The 24,981-nt window shown below is 36.1% G+C and overlaps 1 protein-coding gene across 3 annotated transcripts in view; it reads left to right on the top strand.

The window, feature by feature from the left end:
* The window catches only part of chst15 (carbohydrate (N-acetylgalactosamine 4-sulfate 6-O) sulfotransferase 15), a 290,859-nt gene that overhangs the window by 203,963 nt on the left and 61,915 nt on the right, over window positions 1-24,981 (top strand). For all 3 annotated transcript variants that reach the window (XM_039769563.1, XM_039769553.1, XM_039769544.1), the window contains 2 exons: window positions 4,152-4,807; window positions 13,284-13,623. In XM_039769563.1, the coding sequence (XP_039625497.1) occupies window positions 4,337-4,807; window positions 13,284-13,623 (811 nt within the window). In that variant the 5' untranslated portion in view covers window positions 4,152-4,336. The remainder of the gene's footprint in view (window positions 1-4,151; window positions 4,808-13,283; window positions 13,624-24,981) is intronic.

The following is a 24,981-nucleotide window of genomic DNA, read 5'->3' as shown; positions in this document are numbered from 1 at the left end:
TCTGGCGTAAAAGGAACATAGCATTTCAGAAAAAGAACATCATACCAACAGTAAAATATGGTGGTGGTAGTGTGATGATCTGGGGTTGTTTTGCTGCTTCAGGACCTGGAAGGCTTGCTGTGATAGATGGAACCATGAATTCTACTGTCTACCAAAAATCCTGAAGGAGAATGTCCGGCCATCTGTTCGTCAACTCAAGCTGAAGCGATCTTGGGTGCTGCAACAGGACAATGACCCAAAACACACCAGCAAATCCACCTCTGAATGGCTGAAGAAAAACAAAATGAAGACTTTGGAATGGCCTAGTCAAAGTCCTGACCTGAATCCAATTGAGATGCTATGGCATGACCTTAAAAAGGCGGTTCATGCTAGAAAACCCTCAAATAAAGCTGATTTACAACAATTCTGCAAAGATGAGCGGGCCAAAATTCCTCCAGAGCGCTGTAAAAGACTCATTGCAAGTTATCGCAAATGCTTGATTGCAGTTATTGCTGCTAAGGGTGGCCCAACCAGTTATTAGGTTCAGGGGGCAATTACTTTTTCACACAGGGCCATGTAGGTTTGGATTTTTTTCTCCCTAAATAATAAAAACCATCATTTAAAAACTGCATTTTGTGTTTACTTGTGTTATATTTGACTACTGGTTAAATGTGTTTGATGATCAGAAACATTTTGTGTGACAAACATGCAAAAGAATAAGAAATCAGGAAGGGGGCAAATAGTTTTTCACACCACTGTATATGTATGTATATATGTGTGTGTGTGTGTGTTTGTGTATATATATATATGTATGTATATATATATACATATGTGTCACCTACTTTCGACAGGGAGTGGAAGCAATTGTCGAGTTACAAAAATTATTTGTAAGTGATTTTGCATTGAAGAAATAGTAAAAACTTGATCACTTGGGTTAATAACCTATAGAAATACACACAGCAAATGCAATTGAGAATACACCAGAATCTGTATGATTTAATTGTTGCTGTGCATCTTCATAAACTATGGGAGGTTTTTAAGGAAACAAAGCATGAAGGAAACGAAGCTGCTCTTCAGTGAGGTTGAATTTTTTATCAGCGTTTAAACTGTCATACACATGAATTATGGCACCATCATAATAGATACCCACCCAGTGAGTCACTCGTTCAGTATCTGCAGAAGGAAATATTTGAATATGTTTTGCATTTTGTGGAATGTGCATTATAGGTATGTCAGGAGTCCACATTAGCAAAACCTCTTGAGGTTGGAAATTTGTGTGCGCAGCAAAAATTTCGTTGAATTTGCTCATGTGATCTGTTGATAAATAATCATTATTTACCAAGTCTTTCATTGCAAAATCTGACAGTGGTAAGATCACTCCTTTCATAACACTAAACACAAACACTAAGTAGACACTAACACTACAAAACGGCAACACCGCCGGGAAGAACACTAAATGAGATAAAGTAAAAGTCTACTAAACTTCTTTATTATAACTGCTTTATTATAGCAAGTGAGGTGACGCTGATGCACACTTGTTGTTGCCGCTCCTCCCTGTTAAAAACACTTTTCGCAAAATTCGTCTTAATTCTGCACGTTCTTACGCTTGTTTTATTTTGTTTATTGTACGTATAGTTTGTGGATACAGCTCACTCGAATTGCATGGATTTGGCTTAATATTTACAGATTTTATGGACTCCACTTTACTGGGAACAGCTGAGTCTGTGGATCACGGGACGACACCTACGAACATTTCTTTGTACCTGGCGATCTAGCACCTCGGAAAGATCTGTCTCCGTGATTATATTCGCTATGCTGATCTGCTCCCGTTTCATCTTACAGTACCCTACGACCTGGAACTTATCTGATGTTCATACTAACCTGGTTTATGGCTTATGGCTCCGGGGCGATTACGCCTTAAATTACCAAGCGTTACTGTTTATGGCTGTGTATTGGAACATCCAAATCCTGCTTCCTCCTCCTGCTGTGCTTTCTGCTGCTTGCTATCGCCGCTCACCTACGCTACCACACTCGCCTGTCCTACCGGCTCCGCTGTGCTGTGCTGCTTCTACATTGCTATCAGCTAACTATCACTCCCTATTTTAGCGCTTTGAGTACTGAGAAAAGCGCTATATAAATGTAATGAATTAATATTATTTATTATTAAACACTAAAGTAGAAAAACGAAGCAGAAAGTAACACTAAACCGTAACACCACCGGGAACACCGGCACACCGCGTCTACTAAACACTAAGAAACACTACGTAGAAACACTAAAGGAAAAAATGCTATTCAGTAAGTACCGCGTCTACTAAACAGTAAATCAGTAAAGGAAAAAGGGAGGCAAGACCGCGTCAGCAGCGGACCCTTCTCGCAGCGGAGCTCAGCTCGGAACAAAATGAAGTGAATGAAATGAGGTGAATGGGAGGGGAGATGATCACGTGACTCCAATACCTGCCTTAACTCTCCGTCCCTCCACAAATAGTCACACGGATTCCAACTCTACTTTATGTGTATAGATTAAAGCGACAACACCGGCTGACAGGATACTACTACATAATTGACCTGTTTTACACAAGTTCTGAGAAAATGGACATCACAAAGTAAGGTGTCAATGGCTCCAAGGAATTTTTCTTGTGGGTAGGAAATTGCTTTGTCATATATATTGCTTATTTGTCTAACAGTTATTAAAGTTTCAGCAGATAGCACCTGATGTGAAGCCGTATATCACTACTTCCTGACTTGGTAGCTGCCACCGTTTCAGTCATTGCACTGTCTGCATAATCTGCTTGTGGCCGTTGTGACGATTCACCAACTTAGCGTTTTTCAATACCCATTGCAGGCGTGACTTACGTTTAGCAGCACCACTCTTATAATGTTTGGTGGATCCGCTGCTACTGGCTGACATGGCTTAACAACTTAACTTAACAAAAGTATCACTATTAAATTATGAGTTCAAACTTCGAAAACTGTTGACATCAAACTAAAGTAAAAAAGTTACAATTATTTACGACAATAATGTATATTTACACTATTCATGTGACGTCCTTCAAAACTTCTTCCGTTCACATCCGTTATGCCATGCCAGAGGTCTCCAGATTTGGGAATGTGCACTTTTCTCCGAACTCCCAAAGTCAAAATTCATGTAAACTGTAGGCCTGCTGAATATGTATCATCATGGATTGGATTGGATTTTCCTGGTGATGGTGCAAACATGCCACTGAAACTATGAATTATTAACGCAATGAACTGTGCAAGTGATTTAAGTTATTACAATTTTTTTTTTAATCAATACGGCCCCAAGCTCATAGGCCCTTGTGCTTTGCAAAATCTGCACAATCCATTGCTACGCCCTAGCTTACAACAGATGTTTAGAAAGTTGTGTATAAATTCTGTATGCCTACATGAACATACGACATCTCACAGATGTGGCCTAACTCACATTAGAGCACGATACTCTGGAATTGTGTTGTGGAAGTACTAATCACTGCACAGCCATGTTGCCTTAGACAGAATATAAATACAATCAAATTATTTCCTAACGATATAACAGGTAATCATAAAATGGATTACTTCTGGGAAACGATACATTTTTAAAAAATAAACATAAAAGTTTATAAGTTTAAGACTGTTACAAGAAACAAAGGTCCCTGCAGCATTGACTTTTTTATGGTACACTAACAAAAGTTATTCTAGGTACTATATTTGTATTTGTATTTGTACATTTGTAATTCATACCACTCTACTGAAAGTTAATTAAATTTGTATTGAAATGTGGCGCAGTGGGTAGCGCTGCTGCCTCGCAGTTAGAAGACTCGGGTTTGCTTCCCGGGTCCTCAACTGCGTGGAGTTTGCATGTTCTACCCGTGTCTGCGTGGGTTTCCTCCGAGTACTCTGGTTTCCTCCCACAGTCCAAACACATACAGGTTAGGTGCATTGGTGATCCTAAATTGTGCTTGGTGTGTGTGTATGTTCCCTGTGGTGGGCTGGCATCCTGCCTGGGGTTTGTTTCATGCCTTGCACCCTGTGTTGGCTGGGATTTGCTCCAGCAGACCCCCCGTGACCCTGTTATTAGGATATAGCGGGTTGGATAATGGATGGATGTTTACCTGTGAAAACATTTTTTTATATTCTTCTTCATGCTGAATTTTCTGATTTTTCTGTCATTTCAGGAAACCATCCACTAATCTTTGATGAATATGCAGTAACAAAGAGATCTAAATTAAGAGAAGTCAGTTTCTAAACTGTAGTCATCAATGGATAAAGCAGCTGGAGCCTCACAGGAAAGCCTCTTAACAGCAATTGAATTGAGAGGCTCCCTCAAAAGCCAAACGTATATTTGGATGAAAAGCTAAAAATGTCACAGCAGGACTACAAGTATTCTTTAATTGCTCCAGATTCTACTGAGTTCCCAGAAGAAGCTTTTCTGTTCCAGGTAGACAGCGATCATCCCATGAACCTGTTTGCAGTTTTTGAGGTTAAGAGAGATGCTTACAGAGAATGGAACAGGAGAACCAGTTTGCGAAAAACCAAACTGTACAGCATCATTGTTGCAGTGACTTTAATGTCAGTTGTGATGGCATCTTATATTCTCACTGGAGGCAAGAAGGGAATTTTGTTAAATCCCTCCTCATTCCAGTATGGCACTTTAACAGAAAATGCAGATACAGTGGCAAGCCATGAAGAAGAGTCTTCCTACGTCTCCAATCTTTCAGCAGTGCAGAATTATGCAAACATTAAATTAGTCATAAAAACAATTGCATCAAAAATAGAATTTGCCACTAGGCGGCTGCCTGACTTCAAGGAACTTGTAAAAAGTGAACCACATGTGAGTATTTGATGCATAGCCATCATCTTTTCTTATGTTTGACTGAACAGTTCAAAATGAAAAAATGTAATCTTTGCAAGTTTCATTTTATGTGTATTTTAATTTATTCAGTTTTGAATACTGCAGCCTCATGGATCTGTGTTTATACTTTTATGCTGGCACACATATCTTAATGTGCTATGTGTATACATTTAAAATATGCTACCAATTATAATGTGTTATAATGCTGAAATACATTGATTATGTGACACCATTATGCTCAATGGCTTAGTTTACAGTTTGGAAATTATAGGTTTTGTGTCACTGATCTCATACATGTTTTTAGTTGTTTTGAAATAAGTCTATTTCAATCTCAAGAATTAAGTCCTACACATTATATCAGCTTTTGTTTAATATTACTGTCCTGATAATGTGGGCAATATTAGATTCAGTCTGAGGCAACGTGAGACTTGAATATAAACTCCTTAATCAAAATGATTACAAGTTGTACCATGCAAATGTTTCTTCCATTTGTTAAGAGACAGAATATAAATATATATATATATATATATATAAAGATTGGGGTAACCACATTTGTAAGATGCTTACCTAAGACACTGTATTCATTAAGACAAGTGTTATGTATTTGGCATAGTCATGATGGCTCGAATGGGATATAATTATTTACCAGGATGCTTCATACTCCCATCACAGTAAAATTTTTGGGAATTATTTCCAAAAATAACTATTAGGATTCTGTGCAGGCTAATCTGATTTGGCTGTAGGGTAGATTACAGCATTTACACTGGTAATTTTTGTTTTGACAAACCCAGGTATCTTTTATAATCAATTAAATTGGTTTACAAGATAGGTGGACTGGAAATTTACTACAATTATGAGTACTTACATTCTTATAATGTAGTGAATTCAGATATAAATTATAACAGATGTAGCTTATTTTTAATGTTACTCAGCACCTACAGTACTTGCAGGTCTGAATCCTGACTTTGCACCTTTTGTTTGATGACAGAAGCGCCTAAAATGTTTGCCAGTGAAAATCAGAGCATTTGGCTGTTTTCTGGCAATTTGTATGGACACAGTGACACAGAACACAAAACCAGAACTGACCAAATTAAACCCAAGAGAGCATGCTATTCTAATAAAGCATTATACAGATAAAACATTGACTTTTTGGTAAAGTTGTGTTTTTTTCTTTTCCTTTCACACTATCTTAAGTAATATAAATAATTCTTTTATTGAATTCTCCACAATGCCGCATAGGTTTTTCTAGTTCTTGTTGTACAAAATAATTTTGGTTGAGGATTTTTAAAAAATATTTTTGTGTATTACTTAATTCATCAGTTTATTATCAAAGCCACTTACAGTGCTCAAGTTCACATACCCTAGCAGAATGTTTAAGTTGTGTACCATATTTTAAAGAAAAGATGACCGAACAGGCAATCCATTTACTGTTTATGGAATCCAGTCTTGCAGTCTTTTGTGATAGTTGTGGATGAGGCCCTTGATTTTCTCAGCTGGTAGAGCTGCCCATTCTTCTTGGTGAAAAGCCTCATTGTCCCCATACATTGTTGGGTTGTCTTGCATGAACTGCATGTTTGAGATCTCCCCAGAGTGGTCCAATGAAATTGAGGTCAGGAGACTATGATAAGGAGGTTAAGTAAATTTGACTCGACTTGATTACACAGAACCAAGAGAAGTCTCAGCAGGGCCATAGGAGTGAAAGAAGATTGTGAACTGAAAGTGGTGATGCAATTTAAATGCTTGTATCAGAGGAAGGTACTAACAGGTGATAGGAAACCTTGTCTCTTTATCATAAGAAAAAAATCTGTGACTTGAATGGAGGTTTAATATGTAGAATGCTTGAGGACATATAAAACTTCAAGTGTCAGGACTGCATGATCCTTTCTGTAGAGATATCAGGCAACAAGAAAGAAATAAGAGCCTCTTCTGGCTGATAGCAGGATATGGTTCTGACCCAGGAGTTAGAACAATTTGCCCTTTCAAAGGAAGCATTCAAAATGTCCATTAGTTGGTTGTGCTTAGTTTCTGAAGGTTTGACCATATTGTTCTTTTTAAGAATGATGCCTCAAGCAATACATAAGGCTCAGGGTTGCGTTCACCTTGAAGGCAGTCAAGAAACATGCAATGGTGTCCTTAATAATTTATTGGACTTTCCTTGATCTCATATTTCAGAACTGATCAAATGTGAACCCAGTAGTGGTTTAAAGATGCCTCAAATCATAGGCCCTTGAGTCATTTGTGCGATGACTGATTAGCTGTTAAAAATGAAGCTAGTGTATTTAAAAGAAATAAAAGGTAAAGACTGGAGTGGTTGTTGCATTGCTAAAGAGTTAGACAAGTGGATGTGCAACACCATCTGGTAGAGATTGCGCAGGATCCTGTAGAAAGATTCAGAGAGGCAGCAGGCTTTGAATTGTCTTCTTCATTTTGATACTTTGTGTTGTTCCTGTACTTTTTTATGTTTAATTTGTAAGTGAAAACACTGTTTTTGAATAGATCTGTTACAGTTGCTTATATGGAATGATTAACTTCCACTGCTTTTGTGTTACAGGTCTTTAGAATAAATTGATACACTAACCAAAGTGAAAAACACACTTTGCTCCTATCCTCAAACGTATGATGATAAAAAAGAAACAATTATGTTTAAAATTATGCCATAAACTATAGAAGCCAAGAAATATTGTCTTATGCTCAACAGGAAAGAAATCGAATGGAAAGTACAACATAAAATGTTCTGCACAATTCACAGTATATATGAATATACATGATAAACTGCAAAATGCATTGTGAGTGGAATAAACAATGAATGCACTTGCGTCTGTCTCCATCCTCTACTGAGGCTTCATCATTTGTCACTGACATAATACTCAACAAGAAAATCAATGCGAGAAAACTTAATAAACTGCAACTACAGAGATATATAACAGAGTAGCACTTTAGATATGTATCTAAAAAATAAAGTATATTACCTTAATACTGTACATCAGGGTAAATCTATTCTTTATGATTATTCTTAATATTTTTAGAATAACTGTGTGAAGACAGCAGATACACGCCATAGACAGGAGACATTCACAAAATATATAATCTGACAAGAAGAGACGTTACTTTTAATTTTTCAGTATTGTCATCCATTTACAGGTAAATTAAATGCTTCAGGCTATCACTAATGCAACTTATTGTTTCTGATACCAGTGACAAATTTTCTTAATATTAAAAAGGTTTTTAAAAAAGTTTGTGCCAGATGGATAATACACAGTGGTTCATTTCTAGTATTGCCTAATTAGTTCAGTGTTGATTACATTTCTTTAGTATAATTCGCATCTAAATACCGTAACTGAACTCCCCTGAGACCAAAGCACCTTAATGTTTTACTTTAATGTGCCAGGCACCCATAAAACCTTTCAAACTCTCTGTTCTGTGATATAAGCACAATATTGTTTTTGGAAATATGACAAAATGAGGGACTTAGGCAGACTTACTGAAAAAATTCAAGCACATTTATTTTTGTCTGTTGTCTTTCTGATACTACTTTCAGGGGACTGTTTACAGCAATTTTCTTACACCCTTTGTTACTCTAAAGGTGGGCCTCAGGTGACAGATATAAAATCCTCCTTGCTGCTGACCTGAGAAATATCCATATTATATCAAATGAGTAATGGATATCTGTGCATAATGAGGATGCATTACTAATATTAAAATGATCTTTTAGTTTACATTTTTTAGATTTTTGTTATTTAGTCATGCATTGGTCACTTCTCAAGCATCATTATTACAGAATTGATTGGTATTTGACTATTTGAGTAGAAGTTCAAGTTTATGTTTATTTTCTGTTCATGCTCCATAGTTTGCTACATACTGAAATTCTGATTTTGTACTGTGAAATATACAGTTTACTATGCTGAATGCTACCACTTAGGGTATGCATCATACATGGATGTGATATCTGCAAACAAAGGTCACCTTCTACTTCTGACCAACATCACGCAGAGTAAGCACTTTTTATAAAACATACCTGTATGCAGTTCCATTTTTAACATGGAAACTGTTAGTTTCAACAGCAGTAATACATTTGGTTGCAATTTTTGTTTTGTTTTGTTTGATTTTTTTCAAAGTAAATCCAAATTTGTAGGTATAGACCTTGTTTTGAATCAGAGCAGGGCTAAACAAAGTGTCACTAACTAAAACAGCAATTTTATCATACAAATTATGTATTAGCGTGAAGTAATTTACTAAAGTGGCATCCTGCCACAGACCAGCACTTCATCTCCAACTAGCTATAAACACAGAAGGCAGAAGTAATTACATTCATTAAACTCATATTTGAGCGTATTTTGTTGCAAACCCAGTAATGTGAACAAATTGGTTCCTAATAACATATTTGTACAGTTTTATTCAGAGACCCTTCCACAGTTTGGATAGGAATCTTTCAGTAAGTTTTGTAGGCATTAGGTATTTATTCTAAAATGTAGAAAGATTTTACTGTTTGTCATTCCGTGTAGAAGCAAAAATAAAAAGCTTTCATAAATAAAAAACATAAATATGTAAGTCACCTTGAGGTAACTGTATAATATTTAGTAACCATTATGATAGTCAGCATATGGGCAAACTCAAGTTACTTCATGCTCAGCCGGATAGTGTTAATAAAGCCATTACACATTTACATACAGTATACGGTTACTGAATTCCAAGAGAACAACACTAAATGATCTGCTTCAGTGCATACACAATTTCGCACACCTGACCAAGCTGGAACCCTAAAACTGTAATGAAGCATAACTTGGTGATAATCAGTTTCATTACATCAGCAGTAATTCAGTACTAATGCTTATTTGGTCCATTCACTTGTTATGTGTGCCATGACTTCAAATGGTAACACTGCCCATTTGTCCTATCCAAAATATATATAGAAGATTTTAGAAGTAATCAGCTGTCTTTTTCATTTTTTAAAAAGCTATACCGCCTAAAGGAAAACTTGTGGATGTGTGTGCTTTATGATTTATTTGGCTCTAAACGTTTAGAGAAACTATAGTTGTGTTTCCATGTACATTATATAAAATTAGATAAAAATAAATCATATAAAATACTTAATCGACAAACAGTAGATCGGTGCATATTGTGATGACTTTCAGTAATACACATCTGGGCCATCTGGTCCATGTTCGTAAGACGGACCAGTATATGTATTCAAACCTGGCTGTATTTATAGTACTGTATAATAAGTCCCTTGAGTCATATCCTTGTTTTATATCCTTTCATCATCATTCTTAGTACACATTGTGTAGAGTTTTTTTTGTGTTCATTATTTTTTTTTATTTTGATAAATTATTACTGTTGCTCACATGGGTGCCAAATCTTTAACACCTTCACAAATCCTTTCTTTGCCTGTATTATGTTACATCATCAGTGTGAGCCTCTCTCAGTGTTTATTGTCAAATGAGAGAGGAGGAATTGTACCAGCAGAGTTTGAGCAGTCATATGTTTTCTGTTTTAACAATTCAGTCTGTTAATAATTATCATTAACAGATAAAGGAGTTCTGTGTGGTTTCATTACCCTTTCACGGAAGTTTGCATGAAGTAGCACAAAAACGTCAGAGGTTAAACGGATTCAAAGCAGGAGAGCAGTGCATGTGGTGAACAACGGTTACAATGGGATAACTTAAAGTCACATGTATTCACTTTCATACTCAGACCTCATACTGTTTGATCACCTTCATTTTTGTGTCAAGACCAATTGCCTTTTTTTCCTATAATTGTACAACAAATGTAACTGAAAGTAGTTGAAACCACTGTAGCTAATAAACTGAGATCAAGATGAATGAGGCATGGCATATAGAGTTGGCGTGGCGAAAACACTCATTTCCCCATGAGGCAGTAGCAGCTATCAAATGGTCAAATGTTTGTAAGACACATAGGTCGTAAATCAATAACTTACCTGTACTAGAAATGAAAAATAGCACAGACCCTTGAAAATTTATGTTCACATTTGCATTCCTCCTTTTGTTCTGTTTACCCACTATATTGGAAAAAAGAGGGGTGAAAAATTTGGATAGGTAAAATTAAGGTTTAATAAAGCATTTTAGTGCAGTCTGACTACACCTATACAGAGAAACAAGATGGTATCATGCATTGTACAAAGGAGTCAGTACTAGGTATACTTTTCCAGTGAAGATCTTTGTCTGTAGCATGTATATGAATAAAATAACACATCTGAATTAATTTCTGTACAACAGTGTGACGTGATATTTGCATCAATTAAAGGGAACCTATTCTGTTACGTGGAGGAATGTAATGCAACACAATGTGTATTTGAGGAAAAAAGTGAAATCAATATTAAGCAGTAAACTGTAAGTCTGTAAATAAAAATTCTAATTTCCCACTGTATTTGAATTATAGAATTGCCATTTTTGTTCTTCTGAGAATCACTCGGTAACACATACACACTCTCTCCTAAGATGGATTCCTGCCTTTCAGTAAACACTACTAGACTTAAGTTTCAACGTGTAATGGAATAAGTAGGTTTGTACAGTAAATAGACAGAAATAATGGAAATTTGGAAATGTTAACTGCAACACACTAACTGAGCAATTGTTTATTAGGAGGTGAAATAAGTAGCTGGTGTCTGATGATTGCTAGTTTTGAGTGAGGCTGTCAGCAGCTTTAGGTTTGAAGTGTTATTTATATTTGACGCACTGAATGAAAAACCACATTCTGAAGTACAGTACACAGGCATTAATAATTTGGAATTCATTGTCATGGTTAACGGTGTCTCTGCGATCCTGTTCAAGATAAAGTGGTTTAGAAGATGAATGGTTAACATTTTTGTGATAACTATACTATAAAAATCCATTTTGTTAGAACGTGTGTTTAAATAGAAAATGCTACACTTAAGATACACTGGTAAAACAATATTTTCCGAAAATATTATATTAATATATTTAAGTACATATAAAGCACAGGCTTCCCACACTTTACAAAGCTTATCTATTCCTGAAAAACACTTTGAAACGTGAATTTTCATGATAAACACTTATTCACTATTAATTTAAATGAATATCTAAAGTGTTCTCAGACCCAAAAATGAACCCCATGTTTGCGGATATAACACCAAAATATAAAAGAAGTGTAATAATTGTATTTATTACAATAGTCATCAAAACAAACCCTGATAAGATGTTGTCTTACTAAATGTGTTTTAGTAAAGCTGTTCACCTGCACCTTATCACTTCAAGCTTCGCATTGAAAGAAGTAGCCTTTAGAGTTTTCAATCTATTTAATCTTTTTCGGAGCCACAATAGTCAGAAATATGCAAGAAGCCATGCAAGCAACACACCTATCAAGCTGACAACTACAGAAAATGAATGCAAAGTGTGTTGCTGTCGTGAGTATCAGCTGTGAGAATGACTCAGGTTGTGAATTCCCATCACCAACATCCAACCCCGCCCCAAACATCCAGTCACGTGCTGTTTTGTAGGCTGCCGAGAGGTATACTTGAAATGACTATAAGGATGATCTGGTGATGTTTGAAAATCATCACAAACTGAGTTTTGTGACCATGAAAATTTAGTTTCATTGTGGTTTGTAATAAAGAAAAGGGTATAAAAGGCCTTCTTTGTATATTTTTGTTAATCAGTTTCAGAATTTGGGGCAAGCTTGTGTAATTAAAAATAGAGGCTTTAAATGATTTATAAAAAGATTTTATTTCACATAATTTCTACAAAAAATGAACACTGCTTATGAATATAACTATCAGAAATATTTGCTTACGTTTCTAATTTAAAATCATCTGGAAACCAATTAGCACTACAGATATATGTGGTTTATTTAGATAATATTTCTTCATGCACAAAAACAAATATTATATTGCTGGAGTCTTGGCAGGATTAAGCCCAAAGATAAAAAAAACAACTCTGATTGCCAGATTTGATACATTGGAGACCACACTCACTCTTAAACCAAGTTTCCTGCATAGCGGAGCAGTTTGAACTTACCAGTTTAATTCATATGCGCATCTTTGGGATGAGGGAGGAAAACTGAAGTAGGCACAATGAGAACATGCAAACTTCATATAGACAGTCCTTGGGCCAGGATTTGATACAAAAGGCTATGAGGCAGCAATGCGTTTTAAAATGTGTTTTATAAATAAAATATATAATACTTCAAAAACATATGTTATAGTGTCATATTTAAACTAAAATGCATGGCCCCAATAAGTCATTTGCTAGTCTTTCATTTTCAATGGAGGTTCAACTTTTTAACATAAATTTTTATCTTGATTATCTCAGTGTAACAAAAAAGAAAACAAAAGTTAAAGCAATTGTTTAAACTTTCATTTCCACTCTAAACTGAATTTTAATAAATGTAATAATTTGGTGGTAAAGGTGTTTGCTTTTTCTTTAAAATGAATGTTACATTTATTATAATATTTCTCTCATTTTTTAAATTTTCTTTCCAGATGTTTTCAGTCATTCCACGAGAGTTTCTTGAGAATATTAAAAACCCATGTTGGTTTGAAGAATACAAAGCAAACAGCACTGCTGACCCTTACGGAACAAACCTTTATGCACTTTATTCAAAGCGTTTCAGAACGTTGTTTGACTATCTCAGAAATGCTTTCCGGGACCACCTATACCAAAAGGAAAATAAACTCTGTCGCTTTCGATGTCTGCCCTATTTTTACATTATTGGGCAGCCCAAGTGCGGCACTACTGATCTTTATGATAGGCTGAGGTTACATCCTGAAGTTAGATTTGCCACCTCTAAAGAGCCACACTGGTGGACCAGGAAAAGGTTCGGTAAGTAAATGTAATTTTGTTGTATGTCTGTTTTATATATTTTTTAAAATGAGTGTAATGAAAGTTCATGTAAGTAATTTATGTTCTAGTAGGTTTCTTTTTATAGTTAGTAGATACTGTATGAAATATATTTGTTCAGTGTTTAGTGTAATAAACTGATGTAATAGTTAAAGCTGCTGCTGCCTCTCCAGAGACATTTGGTTTTGTCCTGGCGTATTCAGAGGGTGCAAAGTCTACTGACACTCAAATTTTTTTGCTCAGAATTAATAGAACAAGTAGAATTATCATTTTATTATCCCAGCTCACTACTTATAAAGCTGCATGGAGTAAAGCCTATCACAGAAAGAACTGAATCAAGACCGAATCCACCACTACACACGCTGAAGGTCATATATATATATATATATATATATATATATATATATATATATATATATATTTATTATTATCCTGAAGAAAATTACTTGGTTCTTGCATACCCCTTGGAGTCAGAGCGCAGGGTCAGCCATTGTACAATGCCCGTGGAGCAATTGAAGGTTAAGGGCCTAGCAGAGTAGCATCTCTTTTGGTCTTGACGGGGATTCAAACCGGCAACCTTCGGGATACCAGTGCAGATCCTTAGCCTCAGAGCCACCACTCTGCCAATACAGTATTCATGCTCATATCAGGCCAATTTAGATCTGTGATTTAATTTAACATGCTCAACATTTAAATTGCAGTATCAATTGGCTAGAATAATTCATAATTAATTGCAGAATTGCAGTATTTGAGGGTTCCTCTAGAGTGACTCTTTCTTTTTTGTACGATTTGGCTCAAAAACATACACACACAACCACACAGACAAACACACACACCCATCATCCAGATATTGATGTTTTCTGTATCAAGAGACCCTAAAACATCGAGATCTGTTGAAAACCGGAGATCGAAATTTTTAACGAATCTAAAGGTTTCACTCCTCCCCCATAGCTGTTAGGTTTTTCATATTGCCTTTGTATTTGATATAAAATTATTAAACAAATTAAAATCCGATCCCTCATACATATTGGTTTTTGATGTAATAGTATTGCTTTGCAAAAGAGATATTGACATACTGTATTGTACATTGAACTTTGAATTACTAATTTGTAACTACCTATTGCAATAGACTGACACTTCGGCCAAGATTGGTTCATCCCTTGTGCCTAATATTGCCAAAACAGATATTGGCTCCACACAACCCTCGATTGGAAAAGCAGGTTAGAAGTTGGATTGATTTAGTGACTGCTAGGGGTATTACAGTTTACAGTAAACAACTATAATTACCTAATGCAATATGTGCGACTTAAGTCTTTGACTTTATTTGTTATGTTAAACCACTCAAAAATAGGAATAAAAAATGTAAAAAATGAAATATGATACTCCTAATTACCAATCAATGAGTCTGTAAGGAGATTAGTTTGAGAGCAATAATAAAATGGAATCCTTACAGAAAATTGAATAATTAATGATCATGTCATGTCATTTTCTAACCCTCTAATAAAAAATCAGTCTAGGTATTATTTAATAGGCATTGACAGATTTGCAGATGACAGCTAAGGAAAGGATCGTTGTGAAAAGAAGAAAACCCACACTAGAAGTTACAATAAAATTTTACACTGCAAATAGCTTTAAATAAAGAAGAATGGTGAAAATATTAAGGAAATTTGCAGTGCAGATGACATTTCTTTTAAAATGTACTGCAGGGAAATAAAAAAATCTAAATTAGGAAAATATGTCATTTGTTTCTTTATACAGTCTAGTAAAGACTGGATGTCAGGAAAATATAGTCTTAGTTATTGAATAAAATTTATTCATTATTATAAAAAAATGGCTCATAATTATCGAACTCTGAGGTTGAAATCTGTTTTTGTGACATTGCTTATAGTGTCTAGATAGATACAGAACTTTAATGTCCCCAGGTTTCTTACAAAAACTCTTTAAATAATTACATAATAAATACTGTATGTAGATAAGTAAATAAATAAAGTGAGAAGTCAAGCAAAATGACACTTTTTATTGGCTAACTAAAACTTGCAAGATAAAGAAGGGGACTGAGTTGCCTCAACAGCTTGCATATTCTAATCTTTTTAGTTAGCCAATAAAAGGTGCTATTTTGCTTGACTTCTCACTACATTCATAATGGCTAACACGGTACAACACTCTAGTACTATAAATGAATAAGCACCACAATGGCTATAAAATAAGAAAAATAAGAATAAAAACTACAGCCTTGGCAGTCACAGTTGAGGCATTATATAGTTGTATTACTGTTGGAATTAAAAAGGCCCTGTAGCATTTCTTGACACACGTCTGCTGAATAGTTTGTTGGCTGAAAGTCCTCAGTGTTAATGTGTTAGAGATAGGATGTGCAGCATTGTTCATAATAGCACTCAGTATTGTTTTAATTCTTTCCCTTGCTATGACCTCCAGGGGGTCCAGAGTGTATTCTATAACTGAGCCTGTCCTTTTAATTAGCTTGTTCATGCAGTGGGCCTCTCTTGAAGTGATGTTACCAGCTCAGCACACCACAGAGTAGAAAATCACACTGGCCATTACAAAGATATTAAAAATGTGAAAGATGTCACCTAAGGAAGAAGGACCTATTCTGCCCTTCCTTACATATTCACAATCCAGGAGACCTATATAATATATTTTTAAATGTGCTTAATTCAAATCACGGTCACAGGGGGATGGAGCCTGCACTGTCAGCAATAGGCATAAGAAAAGAAACAACTGTACACCACTGGAGGGGACACTTACATACACACATAACCAACACATATTTAGGTTATGCTGGAAGAGAAACCGAGTACCTGGACAAAAGTCCATGCAGACACAGGAAGAACATAGAAACTCCACATGTACAACCACCAGACACTGGATTCCAGCCTTGAAGTAGTATTGTTAATCACTGTGCTACCATGCCATATCATATTAACCTATTTTTTGTTATATTATAGTTCATTAATAAGTAACACTGAGCAAAAGGACATTCTCCTCACAGTGAATATGTCACTTTAACAGTGCGCTTGAACTGAAAGTGTGGTTTAAGAGGAGGACACGTCCTCAAATAAACTAAGTCTTGGTTTAATAAATATGTTCCCTTGTCCAGCAGCCTTCACGCAGTCCTTAAAACTGGTCAAGCAGTTAGTACATTTAGAGTCAAACAACTAGACCCATATTTTGGATAACCACTAAAAACAAGTTTTGGCAACATTTGTTTATTAATTATACAGATTCTATGGCATTTTAGTCTATCCAAATTATTTAACAGACTATAAAAAAACAGGTCTACACTTTATCAGTTTTCATTACTCTTCTCAATGCAGCTGTTCACACAGAAATTAAGACAGACAGTATTTATCTTTCACTACCAGATATTTAAGGGTTATTCAGATATCCTGTTTACCTTTCAAAACTGTACTGATCAGAAAAATATTTATCATAAAAAAAATGGATAGTTTCAGAATCGCATAGCTAGGTGATTTGTGAGTATTGTGTATTAAGTATTGTGGTTAGATACACATATTTTGAACCGTATTCAAAGTTTATTCTTAGTATGCACAAAGAAAAAAAAATATCCCCAGGCAGCCTCTATGTAATTAAACATTGTGTGTCTGAATCCCACATTTTTGTGATTCTCATTAATTTATTTAGATAATGCAGTGTCAAAGTTCCTGGGAAACTTCAGATATTCTGTCTTTAGTTGCTTGAATTAGAAAAAGAAAAAACAATAAAACCAAAACACATCAGCTACTTCAAGGAAAGCAAAAGTTACAAAAACACTTAACAGTGTGGCCTACAACATGACTGTTTACAGTAAATTTAAACCTTTGGTCTTTGTGTTGCAGTTTGGTAAACTTGTGTTAATTGCCTTCTCTTATGACCTGCTTGACTAGATGCTTACTGGCTTGTAAATACAGCATTAGTTTACTTGGCTAACTGCCTTCAAGTGTACGCTTTTCTGTTATGACCTTAGATAATACTATATGAATAACATTATGTATAGTATATGTGGGTATTGCATTATAATATAGAATTTTATAGCATTTTCCAGTGCTTTGCTATTAAGACAAAAATTGCAAAAATAAAGTTAAGTTCTATAGATCCATCCATCCACCTTTTAATCTGCTTATACAGTTCAGGGCCACATGTAATCAGTGCCTCTCCCAGCAGCATGGTGCACCCCGCAGGGTATAATCTAGTACAGGGTATCTTTCAATTAACTATAAATATCAATCAATCACTCAAATCAAAATCTTTATTGTCATTGTAGCAATGAGACATTGCACAATTAAATTTTTAGGTGCAATTTTCCAGTGCAGAAAAAATAAAAATTAAAAAACAAAAACAAAATACAATTACTCAAGTCAATAAAATAAGTATCCAAAATTGTCCATAACAGCAGAACAATGTTTTCCACTCATACATACATACATACATACATACATACATACATACATACATACATACATACATACATACATACATACATACATACATACATTAAATAAAACAGAAAGGAGTATCTTAACAAGAAATTTCCATTACTACAACACCCCTTTAGTAAATTGCCTTTTCTTTGGGGGTGCAATATGTTTGAGAAAGGAGCAGTGAATGGAGGGAGTGCAGTGTTCTTAAACATTTCCCTGAAAGTAAGTGAGGCAAACCATACTTATTTTGAGCAGCTTTGCTGCCAGGTAAAACAGAGAATATCTACAATGCACACCCACAAGAGACAGTCACAGTTAATAAACATGCAGCCATAGCACTCTATTGGGAAGCAGCAAAATGCTATAGCAGGAAACAATAATTATTTGTTTGCAGTATTTACAGTAAATCAAGTAAGTGTAGATACTGAAGGATAGGTACATCAGTATCCCAAATGATGAATAATTAAAGAGGCAATTGATCACTAATATACAAGGGGGAGTCAAGCTAAAATTAGAAAATGGGATTTATTTGAAAATGTCATTTCTCAATGTAGTCTCCAGCCTTCTTAATGCACTTGCGCCACCTGCCTAGAAGTGCCTGGATTCCAGCAGACTAAAAGATTTTTGTCTTGTATTTGCAACTTTATCTTGACTCCCCCTCTTACAATATGATGGTTGTTTCAGTGTCTCACTACAGAAAGTGATTCCTTTAAGTCATTTCTAAGGCTTTATTAAGCACATTTATTAGTAAGTTCCTATTTACATAATTATTTCATGTATCCACTTTTCTAAACCTGCATTTTGCACCACAGCGTTATAAGGAGTCAAAGCCCCTCACCAGAATCTATCCTAAAGCAGAAACAAAATGTTAGTGAGTAGCCAGCCTTTAAAACAAAGTCTCATATTAGGTCACATCCTGAACCTTTGAGATATGACAGGGAATTGGAATGCCTGCAGACAACCCCTTCTGGCAGAAAAAAAAAGCAACCTCCATACTGACAGCTCCTGGACCAGATCATTTTTCCCTAATTGCCTTAGCAATCACTTTCTTTCTGAAAAGCTAAGTCTGCTACAGTATGAACAATAGGAAATCTTGTTTTCAATTAAAGTCTACTCTCACTGCCTATCCATCTTCCCTGTTCTACCCTTTTATTCATAAGATTGGGGTTTGGATTTTTCATGTGTTTAGCCCGTTATCTAAACAATTTTCTTTTTTCTTTCATTGTTGCTTTTCTTATTTATATATAGTTTGCACATTATCATTCTAACGTCCAACTCAGCACTCTGTCTTATCCCACTCATCTCTATTCATTAAAGGTAATTTTCTAAAATTCACTTTCTCTCAATTCACCTCCAATGCACTTATATGGAAATTTTTCATTTGGAAAACCAAACAATTTCATAACAAATTTATTTTAAAAATTTAGAACAGTTTCTGATGATTTACACAGGGTGTATTTAAAATTGCTCTGTGCTGCACGTGACGGTCAAAGCATTCATCACTGATAATTCAAGCACATTTAAATGAGAACTCCTGCATTGAAATCAAAGAAAATGTCTCCTTTCAAGCTTTAAGTAGTAAATATTGAACAACTCACATGTACAAATGGGTGTTATGAACTTCATTCAAATGTAGAGGTATCCAGAGGGATAGGGAAGATGGAAGCGCTCAGGGAATTAAAGTAATAGTAAGTCTTAGTGTAGAAACATGCAGGGCTCAAAAATACTGATAAAGACAGACTGAAATGATAGTCAAAACCAGAATCAAAAAGGTACTCATACTAGCTTGTTTCAATACTAATTAGTGTAATTTGTTTATTTATTATGAATTTGAAAGCTTGGATTCATCAAGCTGCACTTAGCCATCAAATATTAGCAGAGCATGAGGACATAAAATGGTCTTGACCAAACTAAAGCAAAAAAAAAAAAGAAAGCAATTGTCACCTGTGAAATATGGATAAAAAAGCTTCTCATCATTCCAGAAAAGAATTAATTATTATGATCTCAAAACCCAGATTCATCACAGTGGTTGGAATATAGATAAAAAGTAAAGATCGATGTTGCAAGATTTTTTCAGAATGTTATTCATAACAAAATCAAAGATAAAATTGATTACGGGGAAATTAATATATGACCATAAACAAATTAATTGAGAACATCCTTTTAAACGAAAATTACTACTAAAGAATCTCACAATCCAGAGGCCTCTGGATTAGCAGACCAGGGTTGTGGTCCCCCTCTTTAAGAAGGGGGACCGGAGGGTGTGTTCCAACTACAGAGGGATCACACTACTCAGCCTCCCTGGAAAAGTCTATTCGGGGGTCCTGGAGAGGAGGGTCAATCGGATAGTCAAACCTCAGATTCAGGAGGAACAGTGTGGTTTTCGTTCTGGTCGGGGAACCGTGGACCAGCTCTACACCCTTAACAGGGTCCTGGAGGGTGCATGGGAGTTTGCCCAACCAGTCTACATGTGTTTTGTTGACTTGGAAAAGGCGTTCGACCGTGTCCCTCGGGAAATCCTGTTGGGAGTGCTCTGGGAGTATGGGGTACCCCTGATAATGGCTGTTCGGTCCTTGTGCAACTGGTGTCAGAGCTTGGTCCGCATTGACGGCAGTAAGTCGAACCCATTTCCAGTGAGAGTTGGACTCCACCAGGGCTGCCCTTTATCATCGATTCTGTTCATAAATTTTATGGATAGAATTTCTAGGCGCAGCCAGGGTGATGAGGGGGTCCGGTTTGGTGGACCCAGGATTGGGTAACTGCATTTTGTAGATGATGTTGTCCTGTTTGCTTCATCAGGCCGTGATCTTTAGCTCTCTCTGGATCTTCGCAGCTGAGAGTGAAGTGTTTGGGATGGGAATTAGCACCTCCAAATCTGAGACCATGGTCCTCAGCCGAAAAAGGTTGGAGTGCCCTGTCAGGGTTGGTGGCGAGATTCTGCCCCAAGTTGAGGAGTTCAAGTATCTCGGGGTCTTGTTCACGAGTAAGGGAAGAATGGGGCGTGAGATCGACAGGCTGATCGGTGCAGCGTCTGCAGTGATGCGGGCTCTGCATCATTCTGTTGTGGTGAAAAAGGAGCTGAGCCATAAGGCAAAGCTCTCAATTTACCAGTCGATCTATTTTCCTACCTTCACCATGGTCATGAGCTATGGGTAGTGACCGAAAGAACAAGATCGCGAATACAAGCGGCTGAAATGAGTTTCCTCTGCAGGGTGTCTGGGCTTTCCCTTAAAGATAAAGTGAGAAGCTCAGTCATCCAGGAGGGGCTCAGAGTAGAGCTGCTGCTCCTCCGCATCGAGAGGAGTCAGATGAGATGGCTCAGGCATCTGATCAGGATGCCTCCTGGACGCCTCCCTGGTAAGGTGTTCCGGGCACGTCCCACCGGGAGGAGGCCCCGGGTGAAGACCCAGGACACGCTGGACAGACTATGTTTCCCGGCTGGCCTGGGAATGCCTCAGGATTCCCCTAGAAGAGCTAGAAGTGGCTGAGGAGAGGGAATTCTGGGCCTCTCTGCTCAAGCTGCTGTCCCTGCGACCCGATCTCAGATAAGCGGAAGAGGATAGATGGATGGATGGAATCTCACAATGCTTTTGCTTTCTGTACTTTTATCATGTGATCCTGAAAGTGTATTTGTTGAGTTAAATTTTCCTGCTCAAAGGGATTGTCATCCGGACTGTCTACTTTCACTGAAGAATCTGGCAGTGGCTCTTCAGATTTTGATCAAATTACAACAACAACAACATTTATTTATATAGCACATTTTCATACAAAAAAATGTAGCTGAAAGTGCTGTACAAAATGAAGAATAGAAAAATAGAAGACACAATAAAAAATAAAAATAAGTCAACATTAATTAACATAGAATAAGTAAGGTCCGATGGCCAGGGTGGACAGAAAAAAAAACAAAAAAAACTCCAGAGGCTGGAGAAAAAAAAAAAATCTGTAGGGATTCCAGACCAAGAGACCGCCCAATCCCCTCTGGTTATGGTTCAGAATACCTCACACGATATCTTAGTCAAGGTTCTAAATATCTCACATGCTATCTTGCTTTATGCTTTATATGTTATAGGTAGTGTTCCTGTCAACCTCCTGCACATTCTGAAATTTTGATTTCTAGTGATAATATCAATCAGATTATGAAGTTAATTGGTCAGAATCATCTGCTTCTTTCAGAAATAATATACTGCAAACCCCTTGCATATTATTCATTTACACTTTCCAAAATTTAGTTCAGTGTTTTTTCACCACACTTTCATTTTACTGAATAACTTGTATTCAATTAAAATAATTGGAGATCTTCCTTAAAGCCCTGCATGAATCTCCTTAATAATGATGAAGCAGCAGGTCTCCCTCCCTGCAGGCAGTTTTGGCAATAGACGTACAGTTGTGGGCAAAAATATTGGAACTGCTGCAGTTTTCATACAAATAAACAATTCTTCCAAAAACTTTGTTATCTTCAAACATTTTATAATGCCACACTATATGTATTTCAGTTATTTGCATTGGAAGGACACAAAAAACCTGGTGGAAAAAAAAGCCAAATATAATTTTATTTCACACAGGACTCAGGAAAAAGCATTAACAATAGTACTGGCACTGCTGACTTAATAATTGGTGGCACACCCTTTGGAAAGAACAACTGCAGTCTAGCACTGTCTATAGCTATGAATGATTTTCTAGCATCACTCTACTGGAAATTTTCACCACTCCTTTTCATGGGTGTGTTCTCCCAATATCTTTTTTCAGATATCCCCAGAAATGTTAAATGGGATTTAGATTAGGAGACTACAAAACAGTCCAACATTTGTTTCAAAACCATATATTTTTGAAGTATGCTTTGGCTCATTGTCATACTAAAAAGACTCATGACCTTTGATGGAGACTATACTTTGACATTTGGTCCAGCACTTCACTCCAGAATTCCTTGGTAATCTTCAGATTTCTTGATACCATGCACAGTTTCAAGATACCTAGTGCCAGAGGCAGCAAAGCAACCCCCAGAACATCAAGGATTCACCTCAGTGTTTGACAGTAGGGATTACTTTGAAGGCTTCGTTTTTTTCTGTAAACATACAGATAATGGGCTTTAGCAAAAGCTTCTAATTTGGTCTCATCTCTCCAGACCACTTACTCTTAGAAGGATTTTAATAAACTCCAGTATGGCTCTTTTGTGTATCTGTGTCAGAAATTGGGTCCTACTGGGTATGTTATTATAGAGCCTTTCATTGAGATGGAGAGAGATAGTGTGAGTGAACACGGTTATAACTCTCTTATCCGGAGGTAAGCTTGGATCTATTTGGCAGTTGATCAAGGGTCTTTCTCCACAATTTGTGAAATCCTTTGTTGCAATCTTGTATCAGTTTTTGCTTCCATCCTTGTCCAGGGAGGTTGGCTACAGGAACATGAGGGTCCTTGGAGATGGAGTTGAAACTGTTCAGTTGTTAGCACAATACTTTTCTACAATTTTGTTTCTCACCTCTGCGGACAATTCTTCACATTTCTATCTTTTCTCCATGCTGAGTGTAGAACACACAGGCACAATAAACCCAAGTCAAATCCCCTTTTTCTTTTTAGACTGATTGAATATGTGACTTGTAAACTGCCAGAACCTGCAACATGCCACACGTAATTTAGAATACCAATTACAGTAGGATTACCTGCTTGAAATCCATTTATTTCTTGCTTCTGAAAAGTGAAAAGTGGCAATAATTTTGTCAATGCCCTTTTTGGAGTTCTGTGTGACATAAGATTAAATTACTCTTTTTCCATGTTTTTTTGTGTTCTTCCAAAGCAAATAACTGAGCTACATGTTGACATTAGACATTTTGTAATGTTATACATTTTTTAAAAGAACTGGTGGATTATCTGAAAACAACTGTAGCAGTACCAGTATTTTTGCCATAACTGCATATGGTGCATCCCATAGAGTCCTGGTTTAATTTGTCTTAATGCTGAACCTTAACTACCTGTTGAGTGCTGTCTAGTTTCAGCCCATTAGTCGGGAAATCATTTATAATAATTAACTTAAAAATGGAAATTAAAATTAGTCCAATAATTGCTTTTTAAATCCAAGCATGACATTTTACAGTAAAGTTAATTAAAATATTTGCTTTTCTGAAACAAGCTGTCCTTCATTTTTAATAGTTTTTCTTTGATTATTTGAGCTTGTCCCCATTTTCAGCAAGATATATCTATACAATAGAATTGAATATTTTCTGCATGATGTGACTGTGCACATCAGCATACTTTTCAGTATCCTACTGAGGATTATCTGAAGGCTGACTAGTCTGTGAAAGTTGTGGCTGCCTAAGAGCATCCTTTGACTCTTGTAAACAAGTTCCCATGTATGATATATTGGGGCTGTGTATTCTTTGAAATTCTCCTTGTGGTTAATGAAAATAATTCAGGTTACACAAAGAAGAATCAGATCACTATTAATATATAACTGTAAAAGTCAGGATGTGAGATGTACATCAAGGAAACCTAAAGAAAAACTACAAAGAGGTGAAATTGAATGTTCTGCTACCTGGCAGCCTGTTAATATGTATTTAGGGCTAGAAAATGAGCCAGAATAATAAAACATTAAAAGAATAAAGCACTATAACTTGGCACATACTGTAATTAAAAAGTAGTACATTACATCTGAACAGATCAAACAGTTACTGTGTGCCAACAGACAAACATATTTCCCTTCAGACATTAAAAATTCCATTTCATACATTTTATTTTTATCATTTTTATGCACGATTAAAAAAAAAAGTTAACTGTTTTTTAATTGCCATTACAGCCTGCATTTTCATAATGATGTCAAAGAGAATTTTAAGCTGTGGATGTTGGGGTTTAATAAAACAATAACTTACCAAAAGAGATTATTTTAAGATTTTATTTAAAAGAAGTATGGAGT

Source organism: Polypterus senegalus, chromosome 1 (genome assembly GCF_016835505.1).
Source record: "Polypterus senegalus isolate Bchr_013 chromosome 1, ASM1683550v1, whole genome shotgun sequence".
NCBI lineage: Eukaryota > Metazoa > Chordata > Cladistia > Polypteriformes > Polypteridae > Polypterus > Polypterus senegalus.
The sequence above is the reverse complement of the archived record's forward strand: the minus strand, read 5'-3'. Positions and strand labels throughout refer to the sequence as shown.